Genomic DNA, 21,088 nt, shown 5'->3' with positions numbered 1-21,088 from the left:
GTAATGATCTAAATTTTACAAAAATGTAATTTGGCTATTTTTAGTGAAAAGCATTATAAAGATGAGGGGGTGGAGTGTGGGAGGGAATGAATGTGAAAGAGAGAGAGAGAGAGATGGAGGGGTAGGTTTATGGTTCATCAGGAGGCAGTGGATGCTGTGCCATGTTCCAGCTATTCAAGCATTAAGTTTATTTTGCCATTTAGTTAGTTCTTCGCATTGCAACAGTCAATTAACTGGTAAGCAGCTTTTCGGAAAGCAAATGTATAAAGTATGCTAGTTTCGTAAATATTGCAAAATCTTGCTAGTTTGGCTAATGTCTCTCTTATTATCTAATGTCCATCCATGTGCATTGAATTGGAAGTGTCTTCATCTCTGGTTTGGTATCTTTATGGCTTCTTGTGTTCATGTTCATGACATCTTTAAACCTTCATCATTGATTGAAGCACAAATATGCACCGAAAAACACATAGTTTGTATCGTGTAGTGACGTCTTAAAGGAATAGTTCACCTAAAAATGAAAATTCTGTCATCATTTACACTCACTCTCTTGTCATTTCAAACCTGAATGGCTTTCTAATTTCCACAGAACACAAAAGAAGATATTCTGAAGAATGTTGTCAAACGGCACCCATTCACTTGCATTGGTTTTGTGTCCATACAATAGAAGTGTCATGGCTCTGCTTCATTTAGTCATGTTTTTCTTGGTCCTGTAGCAGAGTCATAACAAAGCCTTTGGTTATGTGTGGAGAGAAACATATTATTGTCCTTTTGACAACAATATACGTTCTCTCCAGTGTCTCGTCATTGGCCCCGCTCCTCTCGTTTCCTTGTGATCTTTCCCTGAGTGTTTGATTAACCACACCTGCCCCATGTCGTTATCCCTCGTTTGTGTTCCCCTATAAATACCCTCTGGTTTTTTTGTCTTGTGTTCGTGGATTTCGTTGTGTATGTGTGTGTTTGGTGAATGTCCCCCGTAAGTGCTACTCTGTGAGTTCTCGTCTTGTTCCTGCCTTGTCTTTGGGATTATTATTTAACGTTTTGGACTTCCATGCCTTTTACTTTGACGTTTGGTCGTGTTTTATTATTTTGTTATTTCATTCTGCTGTTTTTGGCCCCCTCGTGGGAAGTTTTTGTTCTAGTTTTGTATTTTAGTTGGTTCCTGGTTTGACACCCCCTCGTGGGTTTTTGTTTTGTATTTTTATTATTAAAGTCTTGTTGTTTTGTTAACCCCTTCACGCCTGCCTGCATCTGGGTTCTATTCTTGCTGCCACACCCCCCGGTCGTGGCAGACCATGACAAGAAGTAAATGGGTTCCGGCGCTGTTTGGTTACCAACTTTCTTTGAAATATCTTCTTTTGTGTTCTGCAGAAGAAAGAAAGTCATACAGGTTTAAAATGACAAGATTTTGATTAAATGATGACAGAATTTTTATTTTTGGGTGAACTATGTCTTTAAACATTTACATATGTTTTCTCATTTGCTTACACAATGTATTTTAAAGGTCCGGTTGAACGCGCAGTTTCTGCCAGTTTTCTTGCATACTTCGTATCTTTGAAGAGTATTTAGTTTTGATCACATTTACAGTATAAAAGATATATACAGCTGTACGATTATTTCCGAAATCAGACGACCTCCTTGGGGAGTGAGGTGGGAGGAACTAAATCACGAGCACACAATACATCATGGCATTATCCCTGCATAACTGTTGATTCACTATAAGTTCGTATTGTTTACATTATGCACGTACGCACCGATTGCCAACAAAACACAGACATATGATTCAGTTTCACTTACCGTGTGCGGTTCATGTCAGGCATCTTTTAGCGCTGGGACCGCTCAATCTATCAGTTTCAAACGATCTGCAAATCCAGCGTTATATCCACCGTTTATATAATATCCATCACTGAAATGCCGTGAACAAACAAACACACCTCAACTTCTCTCACTATCGCAAGAGTAAGGGGCTGCAGCTGCAGGCCCACAGCGCAGCCAATCTTGACGCAGCGCAGCCAATCTTGATTAGCGGGTCTTTCTATCTCTCGTCGGTTGGCGCGTGGGCGGGCAATTTCTTTCGCCTTGCCGTGGGCGTGCTTTTACGGGAGAATTGCCCAATGGGGGACTAAGAAAAGTTGTTATGTAACAGTTTTTCATATTCTAAAAAGACTTTCCGAAACATATATGAACCTTGGGGAGTGTATCGAGCAAAGAAATACTATGTCATACGTCCAACTCGTTTTTTGACAAGTTGACCATGTTAAGCATGAGAAGCCAGCACGTTTAACATTGTAAAGAAGTCAGAATGCATGAAACAGCGTTAAATCACCCCTTTAAATGTTATGTTGTAGCAGGAGATGTTCGACGTGTTCCTGTAAGCAATAGTTAGTTTGACTTTTCTGAGTTTTGTGAAGTCATTTTAAGTGTCTGCTGTGTATGTTTTGTCTACAAAAGGAACATACAATTTTTTTATATAAAGATATTACCTATTTCATTCACTTACCAGTAATCTAACCTGTTTGAAGATTGCTTGAGAACATTTTGGATCTCCAGTTCAATTGTATTGATTCTCTAATGATCTCTATTATCTGACACAGATATCTTTACACTCCCAATAGGTTTGGAGGAATCATCAGGACGTTATACACACTTTGGAGGATCAACATAATCAGGACCACAGCTCGACTAAATGCAACATTCCCTTTAGCTTTAAGAGGTCCAGATATCTGAGTGCATCATGGATTTTGTGATGAAGCAAGCGCTGGGCGGTAAGTGTGTCATACTGTCACCACAGTCACAGTGTTGATAGCCGGTTTTCTCATGACGCACTGTGTTGTGCGTTATTCCACAAATGTATTTATTACACGGCTCATTGAAATGCTTGATTCTGATTGGCCAGTAGCAACTAGCAACATTTGCAGGTTCGTTATTCCCAATAACAAACGCTCAAAACTAATAACACACGGTAACTCAGATGCAGTAAATCATTTTGACAGCTTTTTTGACAAGCAAAATTTGACAGGGTAGCATAAATTGGCAGAACACCGCCCAGCTAAGCATATGACGTGATTGTTACGTAACTGAAACGTAATCTGACGACCACACTTTCGTTGTGACAATGTAATCTAGTAACGGTGTGACAACTGGAAAAGTGAAATTCCTGGATTCGTTGCCACAATGTANTTTTTTTGTTATTTCATTCTGCTGTTTTTGGCCCCCTCGTGGGAAGTTTTTGTTCTAGTTTTGTATTTTAGTTGGTTCCTGGTTTGACACCCCCTCGTGGGTTTTTGTTTTGTATTTTTATTATTAAAGTCTTGTTGTTTTGTTAACCCCTTCACGCCTGCCTGCATCTGGGTTCTATTCTTGCTGCCACACCCCCCGGTCGTGGCAGACCATGACAAGAAGTAAATGGGTTCCGGCGCTGTTTGGTTACCAACTTTCTTTGAAATATCTTCTTTTGTGTTCTGCAGAAGAAAGAAAGTCATACAGGTTTAAAATGACAAGATTTTGATTAAATGATGACAGAATTTTTATTTTTGGGTGAACTATGTCTTTAAACATTTACATATGTTTTCTCATTTGCTTACACAATGTATTTTAAAGGTCCGGTTGAACGCGCAGTTTCTGCCAGTTTTCTTGCATACTTCGTATCTTTGAAGAGTATTTAGTTTTGATCACATTTACAGTATAAAAGATATATACAGCTGTACGATTATTTCCGAAATCAGACGACCTCCTTGGGGAGTGAGGTGGGAGGAACTAAATCACGAGCACACAATACATCATGGCATTATCCCTGCATAACTGTTGATTCACTATAAGTTCGTATTGTTTACATTATGCACGTACGCACCGATTGCCAACAAAACACAGACATATGATTCAGTTTCACTTACCGTGTGCGGTTCATGTCAGGCATCTTTTAGCGCTGGGACCGCTCAATCTATCAGTTTCAAACGATCTGCAAATCCAGCGTTATATCCACCGTTTATATAATATCCATCACTGAAATGCCGTGAACAAACAAACACACCTCAACTTCTCTCACTATCGCAAGAGTAAGGGGCTGCAGCTGCAGGCCCACAGCGCAGCCAATCTTGACGCAGCGCAGCCAATCTTGATTAGCGGGTCTTTCTATCTCTCGTCGGTTGGCGCGTGGGCGGGCAATTTCTTTCGCCTTGCCGTGGGCGTGCTTTTACGGGAGAATTGCCCAATGGGGGACTAAGAAAAGTTGTTATGTAACAGTTTTTCATATTCTAAAAAGACTTTCCGAAACATATATGAACCTTGGGGAGTGTATCGAGCAAAGAAATACTATGTCATACGTCCAACTCGTTTTTTGACAAGTTGACCATGTTAAGCATGAGAAGCCAGCACGTTTAACATTGTAAAGAAGTCAGAATGCATGAAACAGCGTTAAATCACCCCTTTAAATGTTATGTTGTAGCAGGAGATGTTCGACGTGTTCCTATAAGCAATAGTTAGTTTGACTTTTCTGAGTTTTGTGAAGTCATTTTAAGTGTCTGCTGTGTATGTTTTGTCTACAAAAGGAACATACAATTTTTTTATATAAAGATATTACCTATTTCATTCACTTACCAGTAATCTAACCTGTTTGAAGATTGCTTGAGAACATTTTGGATCTCCAGTTCAATTGTATTGATTCTCTAATGATCTCTATTATCTGACACAGATATCTTTACACTCCCAATAGGTTTGGAGGAATCATCAGGACGTTATACACACTTTGGAGGATCAACATAATCAGGACCACAGCTCGACTAAATGCAACATTCCCTTTAGCTTTAAGAGGTCCAGATATCTGAGTGCATCATGGATTTTGTGATGAAGCAAGCGCTGGGCGGTAAGTGTGTCATACTGTCACCACAGTCACAGTGTTGATAGCCGGTTTTCTCATGACGCACTGTGTTGTGCGTTATTCCACAAATGTATTTATTACACGGCTCATTGAAATGCTTGATTCTGATTGGCCAGTAGCAACTAGCAACATTTGCAGGTTCGTTATTCCCAATAACAAACGCTCAAAACTAATAACACACGGTAACTCAGATGCAGTAAATCATTTTGACAGCTTTTTTGACAAGCAAAATTTGACAGGGTAGCATAAATTGGCAGAACACCGCCCAGCTAAGCATATGACGTGATTGTTACGTAACTGAAACGTAATCTGACGACCACACTTTCGTTGTGACAATGTAATCTAGTAACGGTGTGACAACTGGAAAAGTGAAATTCCTGGATTCGTTGCCACAATGTAACTTCGTGACGTTGTCAATAAGTAACCGTGACGTTGTGACCCTGTCCTGATTGGTACATTGTCACAACATTGCAGTTACCTACTGACATCACAAAGTTATGTTGTGGCAACGAATCCAGGAATTTCACTTTTCCAGTTGTCACAACATAACCGGTTACGTTGCCACAACGAAAGTTTGGTCGTCAGATTACCTTTCAGTTATGTAACAATCACGTGATATGGTTAGCTGGGCGGTGTTCTGCCAATTTATGCTACCCTGTCAAATGTTGCTACCTCCATACAAAACAGGACTAACCCCTCCCCCAACCCAACCCTTACACCTAAATTAATCCTCCCCCAACCCAATCACAACACAAGGGTAGCAAAATTCTATGGGTAGCATAAATTGACAGAACACCGGCTGTTATGGCGAAATAAGCCCCTTCAGTGTAATACAAGACCCTCAGCTTCGCGACGGGTCCTGTTCACACTGTCGGGGCTTATTTCTGCGATAACAACTGGCTGCCTGTACATTATCCCTTACATAAGCCACATGTGAGTGAATGAGACATGTCTCCATTCTACATGTCAGTTGTTGTCAGGACGTATGTTTGCATTTATGTGGTTAGTAAATGAGTTTTGCGTGTGACATGTGGCAGCTAACTGATGCATAAAGTGGTTGTTTCCGAATGCGATTTTTCATTGACTCAGATCTCCCTGAGGTAAAACAACGGCTTTTTTATTCAATTCAATTTTTATCAATAACAAAACAAAGCGCTTATTGATTTGGTAAGAGCTTCACGGTGTGTGTATAGGTCATGGATTTGTTCGGTCTCATGAACATACATTGTCTCAAGGTCATCAAGCCCTTTAAATCAATTTCATGATTCGGTTTTATCAGCAGAGCGACTATGGCCAATAAAACTAAATGTATGTTCCTTGTCAATTGCTTTGAGTGGGTCAGCTGTAGCCCATTGCTTTCCGCAAATCTCGTGTGACCACATCATGACCTTCTGTATGAGACGTCTTTAAGCACATCCTTAAATTGTGCATGCTATCACATAATTCTTTATTTATATTAAAGACGTCATATTGTGTCTATGACTAAAGAAATGAAAGAAATGAGTTGTGTGGCACTTTAAAATATCGAAACGTGAAAGCTTTGTTTGGAGCATTTTAATGGAGCATGGTTTCCCCTTTGAAAATCATCCATTATTAAAAAGATTTACACTAGGCAGATTTCTTAGAGCATGGCAAATTATTCAGAAGCATATAGCATTCCGTAAAGCTCCAACAGAGAAGTCACCCCACACTGCCCTTGTAAGTCAGCAGACTGTGACAAACAACATATATGTTTGCTCTGTTAGTGTGAATTTTATTAAAGGAAGATGAAAACGGGGGCATAAAGGGGGAGATGTAATAAAAAGTATATCTACAGATTCACTGGTGTATGAAATTTTAAAGGAAATAATAACAGATAGTATCACCACATGCACTCACCAACCTTCATAACCATTCTCCTTGTGTAAGATAATTATGTATAGGTATTTGTTTTATGGACTGTGTTAAAGCCATACTGGTATTGTGAAATGCAGGCGACCTATTTAACTATTAGTACTTTATCGTTCTAAAAGAACTTAATTAATATGCTAATTTTTTAAGCTCTGGTTATTCACATATCATTAGGAATTAGGGGTTTTCCAGAGACACTGGAACACAGTTCCAGCTGCTGTGCGTAGTCCGGATTTACTCTCCCATCCAGAACCATCAGTGCTGTTCCTGCTCAGTGCTTTGATGTAAAGCCTCAGAGGATCTGATAGAGGAAAGCAATTCTTTTGTTATATTAAACATCCACTGTGTGGCTTTAAACATAACAACAGGGTTGAATTCAGTGGTCTACATCTTCATTTTATAAGCTCTCTGGAGCTTCAGTGGCATTGTCACGAGAAAATGTGCTGCATAAAAATGTTAAGAATATTTATCTTAAAGGTACAGTGTGTGATATTTTATGCACATTTTTTTGTCTGTTGCGATAGTTGCGGTATCATATTATGTGATTTTGACTCCTTGTGTGTTTTAAAGTGGCCGTAACTCAAACAGTTTCTGCATATCTCATGTTTATCTTGAGTACTTACAGAATAGTATCGCACCCTTAAAATATCCATAGAGTCTTTAGTTTGATCACATTTATAAAAGACATACGACGCGTGCAGGGGGATGGGGGCGGAACTACAGCACGTGCGCACCCATTGCCAACAAAACACAGACGTATGACTCAGTTTCACTTACCATGTGTGGTTCATGTCAGGCATCTTTTAGCATTGGGACCGCACCATCTATCAGTTTCAAATGATCTCCAAATCCAGCGTTATATCCATTGTTTATATAACATCCATCACTAAAATGCCGTGAACAATAAAACACACCTCAACTTCTCTCACTATCGCAAGAGTAACGAGCTGCAGCTGCAGGCCCACAGCGCAGCCAATCTTGGTGCAGCGCAGCCTATCTTGATGGTAAGTGGGTCTTCCTATCGCTCGTCGGTTGGTGCGTGGGCTGGGCTATTTCTTTTGCCTTGCCGTGGGCGTGCTTTTCCGGGAGAATTGCCCAATATGGGACTAAGAAAGCTTGTTACGAAACGGATTTTCATGTTCAAAAAAATCTTTCCGAAATATGTACGGACGCTGGGGGAGTGTATCGAGCACAGAAATACTACGTCATACGTCCAACTCGTTTTTTGACAAGTTGTTTAACATTGTAAAGAAGTCTGAATGCATGAAACACTGTTGCACATCCCCTTTAAGTAATCACGTAGTTCATGATGTCATCAAGAAGGCGGAAATAGTGTGTGACTTTCTCAGAGACTGTTTTCAACTAAAAACTTTAATGCGTTTTGGATGTTGGTTTACACGACAACAGTGTTTTGGAGGACTGAAAATGCAAACTTTTGAAAACGGGTCTCGTAGTGCAAGTTTTTGAAAACAACAGCATTATCGTCTCCTGTATGAACTCTGAAGATGGAGGATAATTTTTTTCACCTTTTTTGGTCTTTCTGTCGGGACGTCATGAAGCATCACACATGCACTGTTGGTTGTTGTATACAATGACATACTCTATGGGACAAAACAATCAAGTCACCACAACACTCTACAACAAGTGTATCATGATGAAATCTGGCTGAATTTGTCTGGTCTGAACCAGGCATTAGATGTTTAAACTCCTATCCCAGGTTAATGCACAGACTTCTATAATAAATTCAAGTTGATTCCCCTACATAAAAAATCCCAAATGAGAAGCATTGAAGTATCCATTTGTCCAGGACAGGGGGGAAGTTTAGGTCAACCAGCAGGGTCTTTCTGGTGAAGCTGGTTGATGAATGAATTCTGGTAAGGATTGAACAGATGGTGGTGGTGAGGTTCACTAAAACTGGCCATGGTTCCATTAGTTTTTTTGACAGCCCCCAGTATGTTTTTTTCTTCTATTAGTTGTGATACATTTGGAAGACACCTCAGGATTATTGACCTTCTAACTACCATTAAATATGAAAAATGTAAAGGCTTGGATTTACAGTAACTGGGCCAAAACGGCAGGTTGTTAATTATCAATGAGGGAGCTTGAGAGTAAAAGTGCTGCTGTGGGGTTTGAATGACCTCACAAGCTATGTCCATCAGCCACATATAAGTGCTAAAGTGTCAGCTCAAGGTGTCCTAGACACACACACGTTTCCATGTTTTATGGGCCTCACAATAGAATTTCTATTTTTTGTTTTATTTTCGTGACCATTTTTACTGTGTGAAAAATATGAAAAATGTTTCTTTATATAAAATACAAAACATTAGGGTTGTCAAACGATTAATCGCAATTAATCGCATCCAGAATAAGAGTTTGTGTTTACATAATATATATCTGTGTACTGTGCATATTTTGTATTTATAAACACAAAAACATACATATACATGTATATATTAGTAACAAAATAATTTAATTATTAATTATTAATTAATAATAATGCAAATAATTTAAATGAAATAGAAACGTTTATTCCGTTGTATATTCTATATTTTTTTATATATATACGTGTATGTGTTTATAAATAAAAAAATTATATGCACAGTACACAAAGATATATTATGTAAACACAAACTTCTATTCTGGATGCGATTAATCGCAATTAATTGTTTGACAGCCCTAAAAATATACTTTATGTATAGTTTATATGAAATAACCTAAGGCAAAAAATCATAAGATGTTGATTTTTTTCTGCATGTGATATACTAGTACACACACACACACACACACACACACACACACACACACACACACAAAGGCAACTTAAATCAGTACATTAGCTCTCCTCTCTTTCTGAATGTCCTGTATGTGATACAAAAGCAGTTAAACACAGGTGAAGGTTGATGTGTAGATCTTGACATTGAATTTTCAATGCATAATAAATGAACACGATGAATAATTAATAAGTGTTGGTCTCACAGTTGCTTAGGCACAGCCATTATGCAAATTATGTCTTAAAGCTATAGTACAAAATTTGTCTGTACCAAATCTTTGTGTTGGCAACCTGCCATTCGGAACTGTTAATAGCTACTTCAGTCTGTACTGAGCTACAAACACAGCTGTGTTTTGTGTTTGCCGTAATACTCACGAAGACCTGATGGTGGGTAGGTGTGAATCTAGAACAAGTAAATATATGATATTGGATATAGAATACAGAAAAACAGAGAGTTGAGTTCAAGCAGCGAAGCAGATGGTGAAGAGAGGTGTGGCACATGCATCATGGCTCTGTTTGGCCTCAGCATTTTGGCTTTATTATATCGACATAACACCATATCACACAGAGAAGACAAGAATTAACTTCTTCCATTTTTTTGAAAAATATACAATTTGGTAAATATACAACCCTTTACAATAAGGTTGTGTTTGGTAACATTTGCATATATACACATACATACACTCAAAAAAATATTCTGTGCAAGTTATTATCACAAAAATAAACCGCAATATTAACATAATAAAATCTTTTAAAATCATTTAACTAATTTTTTTTAGGATTTTTTAAAATTAAAATTCCAACAGTTAATTTCTCTAAAATGTACACATTATTTAAATTGATTTAATGAAAAAATAAGTATTTAATTCAGTTATATTTTTAATATACACTTTATATTTTTGGTGAATTCAATGACATTTTTTAATCATTACATTTATTTTCTCTGTGTCATACAGGAGCCACTAAAGACATGGGTAAGATGTTAGGAGGAGAGGAGGAGAAGGATCCTGATGCCCAGAAAAAAGAAGAGGAGCGTCAGGAGGCTCTGAGACAACAGGAGGAGGAGAGGAAGGCCAAACATGCTCGCATGGAGGCAGAGAGAGAAAAGGTCCGACAGGCCATTCGAGATAAGGTGAGCTTCACACACTTCCTGCCCACTTTAAAGGGATAGTTCAGGGGGAAATCAAAATTACCACATGTTCTACTCACCCTCGTGGCATCCTAGGGGTATATGACCTTCTTCTTTCAGACGAATACTAGGGCTGAGTAAAAAAATAACGATTCTTCGATTTTAATCGACCTTCGGTTTAAAGAAACAATATTTCCCAAATCGATTCTTAATGCACGTGACTCAGAGAATATTATCTGTATTCCGCCTCTCTTCCAGAGGATGGCCCTATTATTCAAGTTGAATTTTGAAAGCTCTTTCATTTCTTAAACATGTTTCAAATTGTTCATGAATTTCAAGTTGTTCATGATTTCACTGTTGCACAGTTACAATGTTTTATTTTTTACAGTAATGTTTGGTTACTCAAAGTAAAAGCATAAAGTAATTCAAAACAATAATATTAACGTGAATGTGTATTTCATTCATTTAGCTGAGTGGGGGGTTTCAGTTACCAGCCTATATATTTAAAAATGGATTCCATGTCTGCAAACTAATATTTTAAATGAAATACTGATAACTAATCGATATTGAATCGAATCGAAATTGAATCGAATTGAAACCATATAAATAAGAATCGAATCGAAAAAATGGTCTCAAAACCCAACCCTAACGAATACCATTTATCCTCTCGCTCTTCCAAACTTTAAAGCGGCAACGAGCAACTTTTGCTCACTGTTGCCCCACGTGGTTGATAAGCGGAATTGTCTGTATGCAGTGTCGTAAAAACTGTCGCAAAGATTTCCCAATGGCAGCTCAATACACGTGAGTTTGTTTACTAAGCCGACGGACCCAGATACGTCATTCAAACTATGTCCACCGATCAGGTAAAGTAGTCCGTGTTACCATATGGTCTTCGTATATCAGTACAAAGATTTATGTATCGTAAGTAGTCAACCCTACGTGTTCGAAGCAAGGTTACCAACTTATTCTGGTAACTTTGGCCAAAAAAATATGTTATATTATGTTATTCATAAACTGTATATGTAACTGTACTGTTTTTGAAATCAGCGTTTCATCTTCATTGCATACCACACGGGTGCCAACACTATGGGCTGTACTACAGGGCTATACTACAACCTCAAAGTAGACTCGGGGGTAGCAGCTGATTGTTAGAAGTTAGCATAGAGCGTGCTAGCTACATGGAACATTTGTATTTACCCGAAACACAACGCGTGGACTTGAATGTGTTTTGTAACGTATAGTACTTTTCTTTTGTTATTATATCGGAAGTCACTAAACACAATCGCGACCAGGCGTTGTGTTTTGTGTAATATATGTAATAACTACAGTCAACTCGGTATGAAAACAGCGCATAGCATGTACATATACTGTATATAATGACAACATTAGCCTAATCAACGACTGAACTGTTCAACATTCACGTGGTTTACTGGTCTGAACAAAATAATCTGCTACTTTTTACCACAACATGTTTAGTGTGGTTGTTTAGTCTTTATTTACAAGCACTACACGCATTCATGACGAGACATGACAACATGCTAGCTATCGACCATATATTATCTCTCAGCTACCTTACGCTTATAAAGTGCGAACTGGTGTTGCGCCAATGACACAGACTAATAAAAAATACGTTCAAAAGTACAGGAAAGTAACAAAAAATGTACAAATAACACTTACAAATCCAGGAGCCGGACCACTAGGTCTGCATCTGTTTTGCAACCCGTTGCCTCTTGCTGCTCGCACCACCAAGTGTAAGCCCGTCCGATATTGATTCGTGACCGGCCTCGTGTCCGATCACTCTCTCGCTTTCTTTTCTTTGCTTCCTCTGACAAAACCCTCTTTGGATTTTTGGCTGGCTCTGCCATGGTGATGTTTTGGTTCGTTTCGTCTTACTGTTAGCTCTGCTGTTGGCAAACTTCTCCCAGGCTACGAATAAAACGTGACGTATGCCGTAAAGCAGGGGATAGGCGGGGCTTGTACCGGCCCGAACACCAAAGTTACAAGTGCAATTTCAGCCGATACGAGGCTGCTCAGGTAGCAACGGCAGTAAAATTCGTTCAGTTAAAAGTTGACCTACCACTAAAATAATTTTAGAGACATTATTTTAAGGTCAAAAAGTTGCTCGTTGTCGCTTTAAAACGTGAGTGAATGGGGGGATGAGATTTTTAACTTTATAAACTCTAATGTCTAACTTCTGTTATCTGGTGGCCATGCGTACACGAGACGGTGGCGTTCCAGCAAACGACACAGGCATGTCATAAATATGGATATTTCTCTTAAACAAACACATCGATTCGCTCCAGAAGGCCTTCATTAACCCCATGGAGCCATGTGGAGCAGTTTTTTGATCGATGGATGCACTTTTTGGAGCTTCAAAATCTCATCCCTCATTCACTCCCATTATAAAGCTTGGAAGAGCCTCAGATAAATGGTACTATAACTCTGACTGTATTTGTCTGAAAGAAGAAAGTCATATACCCTTAGGATGCCTTGATGGTGAGGAAAACATGGTGTCATTTTGTTTTTTCCCTGAACTGTCCCTTTAATGTCCTGTCACAGCTGCTAACACTATGAAGTCAAATTAGAAGAAATTGTAAATGTGGAGTCCGTTTCTAATTGCCAATCAATATCTAACTAAAACAGACTGAAGTCATTACACCATCACTTAATGATTAATACAGGTGTGGAGATAACACAGCAAATACCAGAGTAGACTCCAGGGGCGATTCTAGGTTTTGAATATTAGGGGGGCTCAGCCTCCAATGAGGATATATATAAATATATATATTTTTTAAAAATATATATATATACTGTATATATACATATATATATAGCCACTCTCTAAGCACCACATGGACGGCTCCATATATCACTTTCAAACGATCTCCAAATCCAGCGTTATATCCACCATTTATATAACATTCATCACCCAAATGCAGTGAACAAACAAACACCTGAACTTCGCCAACGTATGCTCTCTCTCTCTCTCCTGCACACAAGTGAAAGTGACATCTGCGCATGCTCCTTCTCCTGCTCTCCTTGCTGCCGCGAGGGCGTGCCGCGTGCTTTTCCGGGAGGATTGTCCAATAAGGGACTCAGAAAAATTGTTACGAAACAGTTTTATATGTTCGAAAAAAACTTTACGAAACCTGTACGATCGCTGGGGGAGTGTATCGAGCACAGAAATGCTACGTAATACGCCCAACTCGTTTTTTGACAGGTTGACCATGTAAAGCATGAGAAGACAGCACGTTTAACAGTGTAAAGAAGTCAGAATGCATGACACACCGTTGCAGCACCCCTTTAAGAAAGAATATGCAGAAAAGCATACAAGATATTATATATCACATTAATCGATCAATCTGCAACATTTATAATTCAAAGTGACAACAACAGCCACAAATCCATATAATCAATGTCACAATCAACTGCTGGATCATTATTTATAGTAGGAATAACTTGATTTGATGTTTCAAATTCACTCTGATTAGCACGAGCGCTGTCACTCCTGTGCATGACCGTCAGCTCTCTGTAACTAGGTGCAGAAAAATAAAACAGCACATCATCATGAATGACACATTTCTGTGTGCTACAACATCATCATGATCGAGTGAAGTGCTTTCATTTTGCTGGAGGTAACGTAAACAACTAAAGTTAGTTAACGAGGGGTGAATGCAGACAAAACTTACAGTGGCTGGTAAAGGGTCTTGTATCGCTCCCACATCATATTAAGCTGCATTTATAACAAAGAATGGCAAAGATGCAGATGTCATGTTAATGCACACACCTAGTAACGTTACTCTGCTTATGACGTTCACTCCACTCTGTGCTGTTGTGAACTGAAGAATGCCTGTCGCCGTTTTCATAATAAGCGTTTTAAAGGGGACTAAAAGCGATCTCGAATTCTTGTACAGATTACATAATTACTCACAATATTTTAGGGGGGCTAGGCTAAAACTTTAGGGGGGCTTTAGCTTCCCTAAAAATGGCCTAGCTACGCCACTGGTCGACTCCCTTTTTTTCAAGCCAATAACTTTGTTATTCGTTCACCTTCGGATTTACAACTTGGCAGACTGCTTACTTTCAAACACGGCAACATGACACACTGCATGAAATGTCATTTTCATGATCTCATGTTATGTACTCTTTAAGAAGCTGAATTGAATATCCCTTATTTCCTGTGTTCTTGTAGTATGGACTAAAGAAAAAAGAGGAGAAAGAAGCCGAGGAGAAAGCAGCTATGGAACAAGCGTGCGAGGGCTCACTGACTCGCCCCAAAAAGGCCATCCCAGCAGGCTGTGGGGCGGAAGACGACGAGGAAGGGGAGAGCATACTAGACACCGTTCTCAAATTCCTGCCTGGACCTCTGCAGGACATGTTTAAGAAGTAACGGACACAAACGCTGATTCCTACAGGAATTCGGGTGCCGGGGGGATTTTTTGCCAAACAGGTGAAAGGCTTTTCACTGCCTTGACAGAGTTTGATTTACTCTTCTCTGAGGATAGAAACACAATTCATAACCCGACAAAGTTTGGTCTTTTCACTGCCATTCAGGTATAGATTGTTTACACTTTCTATAGATCTTTCTATTTGTTTACTAGTGCATCGCCAGGGTCTCTGATATTTTCTGCCTCATAGATTCTTAATGATCAGCCCCACATTCAAAACTGATATTGATCTTTTGTACGGGGAAAATATGTCTGTAATTTTTTCAGTAAAGATTTTACTGATCAGTTATGTTCATGAAGCCAAGATATGTTGTCATTTGTTCAATGGGAGACACTGTTATGCTAATCACCTGAATGCTCACATGGTTCGCAGCCTGGCAGTTCTCATTTGTTTATGATATATTATTCATTTAGATTATTTTCTTTATAAACAATCTTTTCTCCTATCAGTTCCTTGTAGTGTGAATTAGAACTTGGCCTGACCACAAGTAATATTCACATACATTTTGCCAGCAGAAGATATCAGGAAAAGCTCAGAACAGCAAAAAATGGCACAGTTTGTCTTTATATAACCCGGACCAAATTACCCATACAGTTTTCAGGACGGTATTGAAATGACAAGAATCTACAGAAGCTTCAATATGTATTCAGATGTCAAACACTGTTTCACTGATGATCTGATGTTAGATTACAGGTGACAATCAGAAACAAATCCAAGCGAATTTTGGACGTGAGAAATAATTATACAGCTGGTCTTATAAAGAGCTCTCTCTTATTTTTGTAATATTTGCTATACAATTTAAAATTGACAAGTGCCCAAACCTAAAAACAAGATATACTACGGACTTTGGATGTTGGTATATGTTTCAAATTTTCCAAAAGTCTTAATTTAAGAAAAAACACAATGTGAACAATTATCAAGTATTACTGCCAAATTTGAATCATCGTTTTAGACATCGTGTATGAAAAAATAAACATGATTCAATCACAGCAGAAACACAAAATGTAAAACACCAAAGAGGGACTAAATTCATTTCATTTCTACGCCTCAGTATACTTTGAGATTGATGCCATAGTGCTAAAATTCCAATAAACAGAATATTATGTATAATATTTTCTTACGTTCAATCAACAAGAATGTTTTCTTCCTGCGGTGAGAGCAAAACTGCAGACATCATACTAGTTTATTAAAAATGCAAATACAGTATATGGTCCAAAAATGTCATCTTAGTGCTGGCATGTCTGAAGTGCATTTTTAAACAGTGACTTTAAAAAATATAACAATGCCTTGTTATCTGAATAATTTAATTATGTTTTCATGTTTGAAGCATTGAGTAAACACTGCCATTTGATAAACATGTTGACACTTCTTGTGGGTGAAAGGTTAAACGTTTACATAACCGTTTATTAATACAGGGGTATTAAAAGAGGCTCATTTTGTAAAGAAATACTCAACCGGGTGTTGTGTTGCATGATGAAAAATATAAACTAAGGGTTCGTTGAATAAAAATAAAGTTAGTATATGTATGTTTTCCAACCAATCACATTTAAATGTGACCCTTTTTAAACTATTTTAGCAAAATATGTCAACTACAGGAATAGACGTATCTGTATCCATTAGGCTGAATGTTCTGCGATCGAAATGCTTTTTAGATTGTGAAAATCATTCAAAAAATAGAATAACGTCCAACTTTAAAGTAAACCTTCACTTTAGCGGTACCGAAGCGTGTTTTTTAAATGAATATCTCTTAAGAAAGAATGAGACTGACTTTTTCATTTTTGTAGTCCTGAAGTGTTTTTCACTAGTCAAAGCCATATTGTTAGACTGCAATAAGAAATAAAAAATACTACGTAGATAAATCACCCTGTAGTTATGCATCTGTTATATCTGTACAAATGTGTTGATATCTATTTAATCTGTCTTCATAGTATGTCAGGAAGTGTATAAGCTATACACGGATATTTCTGTAGAGAGAGAATCTTTTAAAAAGATTGCTACTGTACTGTTGTAATGTCAACTGTGTGTGCTAAATGTAAGTGCGTATTTATATGTGTGTCTGTATTTGTCCGTGCTGTAAAATATGTTATTGAAGCTGTTGATGTCTTTTAAATCAGAGCAGGCTGTGCCCGCTGTCATGGAGACAGTGGAAACGGGTTGTATGGGTCTTTAATGTTTATGTATGCATGCAGATAAACTTTGCATTAAATACCAAATCAGAACGTCCGGATGTAAGATGTTTGTGTATTCCTGTCTGTCCCTGCAACAGAATCCGTCTCCATCTGTCTTATGGGGGGTATGGTAAATTTATCAAGCCTGTCATTCAGGTTGCTGGTCGAAATGTTAGTTCTGGAGATGTTAGTTGTTTATCATTTGCAATCTCAAACAAAAATGTTTAGTACAATATTACATATTGGCGTAAATGACATCCAATGCAGTGGTTCATCCCTTTATGCCAACAATGAAATACTGAGGCCACCAAAAAGTATAGAACATTTAAGCCACACTTTAAAATGCAAATGATAATAAATGAAATGATAATGCAACAACAATCTTCAATCATTTAGACAATTGATTTTAAACTTGACCTTTCTTTGAATTGTTTCCTGTGTTTTTATATGATCGCTTATATTGTGTTACATAATCCAAGCATGGTCGTACATTGCAAGGGTCTTCTAAGTGTCCAAATACTTTTGTAGGCTCTATATTTAGTAATTCACAGAATTCCCTCTTTATACATTCCAGCTGACATTAATTGCATTGGGTAATAAATAACTGGGTAAAGGGGCTTACTGTGTTGGTGATTCTCTCATGTTTAGGATGCTTTGGACTTTTAATGTCCTATAAAATAAAATGATTTCTTCATCTGTTCATTTGACGTTATTTGAATGATCTGGAGCGTGTCTTTCTTTTGGTTCATCTTTTAAGTGTAATCACATAGTATCCTAATTCTTTATCCTAGCGATACAGTGCTCTGTCTTTCTTTCTTACTGAAAGGAACAGGAAGCTATTATGTAGAGTAAAAGATTTCCCTCCAACTGTTTATAAATGATTTATTACTGACTTTGTTCTTTTAGATTTCAGGGATGAGCTGCAGAATTAATAATGAATAGATGCCCAGTCAGAGATTCTGTTTCAAGAACCAGATTTTACATTTGAGCGGTATAAAAATTGTTTAGTGTACAAAGTAACAAATGTTATGTTATTAAATGTTAAATGTTATTAGAATGAAACATTTTTAAAGCTTTAAGCATTAACATGTATTAATATTGCTTGAAAATATGTACAAATGTATGGAAGCCCTGAACTGCAACATTTAATTGTGACAACATTTAACAAAAATTAATTGTGATGAGAGAAAGAAAATTTTCATTTTTTTCGCTCTTTCAAATTTTCGCAAAAAAGATTTGAAGAGCAAAAAAATAGTTTTTAAAAGCAAAAAGTTTTGAAAAGCAAAAAAGGTTTTGAACAGCAAAGTTTTGAAGAGCAAAAAAGTTATGATCAGCGGAAAAAAATAATTTACTGCGAGAAAAAAAATGTAAAGCTCGAAAAAAGTGTTTCAAGGAGAGAGAGAAAGTCCTTAGGCTCAGAAAGTAGACACTATTTTTATCCCCGCAATGATTTTAATTCACATTGCGGTTAAGGGCCACCGTAAAAATGCTTACAGAGCTTAGAAAATATGAAAATGGTTATGAACATTTTTTAATACCTCGAACAACAATTGTGCCCAAACCTTTTGTATAAAGTTGCCGTTACTTCATCATCCTGTATGCTTTTTACAAGAGGTGCTGTAAATCAGTTTTTGTGCTATTTGTAAGTATCTGACACATGATCAGCATTCTATATATCAGATTGCTTGAATGTTATATTTCACAAAAATGTTTATGTCACTCTCAATACATTAAAGTGCAATGATTAACATGCACTCATTTCACGGCAATCAGAGGAAATGCCTGTGTTAAGGGCAACGTCTTGAATTAGCACCATATCATACTATTAGAATCATATTTTAAGAAATAGTCGCTGTTTTCGCCCTTAAAACCAGTCATTCCATGTACAGTATGTCCTTAAAGGCGGGGTGTCCGATTTTTCTTAGCCGTTGTTGATGTTCAAATCACCAAAACAAACACACCCCTACCCCCATCTTTCGCTTTCGTCAGCGCTCGGCTCGGCTAATGTCCGTCCTGTGCACTGTGCACCTTACTGCTGATTGGCTACAAGGTTGTTTTGGTACTCGGCCAGACTCGGGAAATCGGTTACCCCACCTTTAAGTGAGAAAATATTAAAATGGATGAATCGCTGCAAACGTAATAAAATACAATCGTTTCTTAAGACCAACTGCACAAGCAGGTTAGGAAGCAGCAAACTCATGACAGCGAACTCATACAATGATCACTGACATCAAGAAATCTCATTGTTGAATACTGTCAGAGAACCGTCAAACTGCAGGCCATAATCGTCTTTCTTTTATAAATGTCAACACAAAAGTGATGAGGCCCTATCATTTTCGGTTTTCAGTTGTTGACATCTTATCCAGTGTTGTTTCATTTTGAGAATATTCATGGTTGCTGTTGTTAATAAGGCAATTTTGTGGCAGTACGGAATGAAATACAGAATGCATGGGTCTATTCGTTTCTGTTGTCAGGGACCTGAACGAATTTGTAACAGCAAATTTCATCTACAACAGTATTTGAAAAAGTTTCTTACACATCTGTAAACTACTTACATATGATGTAGTATAAGATTCCTTTTTGGTCATTCTGATGTGTGTTTAAGACTTGCTTTATAAAAACAACTCAAATGTTATTACTTCAAAAGCAATGATTTTGACATGAGCTAAAAGAATACAGAACTGTTCTGTTATAAAGTAAACCTGTAAGGATCCTTGTTTAAGAATGAACCGCAGTGCAGCCTTTCAGCTTTATCCGGTTAGAAATAAAATGTTTGGCATGTCTCTTAAAACCACAAAGAAAAACATCGTCTTGGTTTTGTTTGAGAATCACACTGATGCTGTACAATTTAAGTAACATCTTAAGGCACAATAATAGATGCTCAGTGCATTTGTTATTGCACTTGCTAACAAAATTACACTTCTTAGCTTAAAAAAAAAACGTGATATCAAGCGCAAATGTGGCTAATGAGTGCGTAGTGCGTAGCTTTTTATGCAAATTTATGCAAACACGCTGCCGTGGATTTGCCTCTTTAATCTTGTGTTTGGAAAACCATTAATAAATAAACAGAATAAGACAAACTGATCATCCATCATGTGCACTAAATCAATGCATTTCAGAGTTACACAAATGAATGTCTTTCATATGTGACTACGATAAAGTTGAGAGACAATATCATCAGAATAAAGATGATAAGCATTCAAACATTCAAGGTTTTTGATTCAGGGTATGAGTGTATACAATGTACAGAATGAATTTCTTTTCATTGCATGATCTGTCAAAACAAATCACTGTAAATCTGTTACATTGACATTTTTGGAAAATACAAAATAAAAATGTTTTATAAAAATGTTTTAGGTCTTTGTTTTTAAATCAGTTAAACAACAGATTTTATATTACAGACAATGCAAATAATAAGAGACCATTTCAAGATAACCTGGATGTTCCTCACAGTTTTCATGGGTCTTGTCATGCTGTCAGACTTTCACATTGGACCCTGTGTACTAATCTTATTGTGCTCTTTCACATCAAACTCTGAAACAGTTTTTCCTATCCAATCTCCCATAATCGTCACACACATTCTCCCTCTTTAACCTATTGGCCACCCTATGAAATAACCCCATTTACTCACTTTATATACACCGGTCTATCCAATTCCGCTCTCTTTCAAGGTCATTACTCTACAACCCTGACTACTGCAAAAAGAAAAGGATACAGTACTTGGATGCTGTCTATCTTATATTATGAATGTTATTTTGTTGGGATATAGGGCTATGCAGTATTTAATGCCATGATGTGTAACTCTTAAC

At 37.6% G+C, this 21,088-nt stretch overlaps 1 protein-coding gene across 1 annotated transcript; it reads left to right on the top strand.

Moving 5' to 3' along the window:
• Positions 1-4,691: 4,691 nt before the first annotated feature.
• Positions 4,692-20,602, top strand: cplx2b (complexin 2b). Its single transcript, XM_057350107.1, has 3 exons — positions 4,692-4,858; positions 10,490-10,665; positions 14,855-20,602. The coding sequence occupies exons 1-3, from the start codon at positions 4,828-4,830 to the stop codon at positions 15,050-15,052; spliced, it is 405 nt and encodes a 134-aa protein (XP_057206090.1). The 5' UTR covers positions 4,692-4,827; the 3' UTR covers positions 15,053-20,602.
• The last annotated feature ends 486 nt before the right edge of the window (positions 20,603-21,088 follow it).

Source organism: Triplophysa rosa, linkage group LG13, assembly GCF_024868665.1.
Source record: "Triplophysa rosa linkage group LG13, Trosa_1v2, whole genome shotgun sequence".
Taxonomy (NCBI): domain Eukaryota; kingdom Metazoa; phylum Chordata; class Actinopteri; order Cypriniformes; family Nemacheilidae; genus Triplophysa; species Triplophysa rosa.
This window is presented reverse-complemented; position numbering and strand designations above follow the sequence as displayed.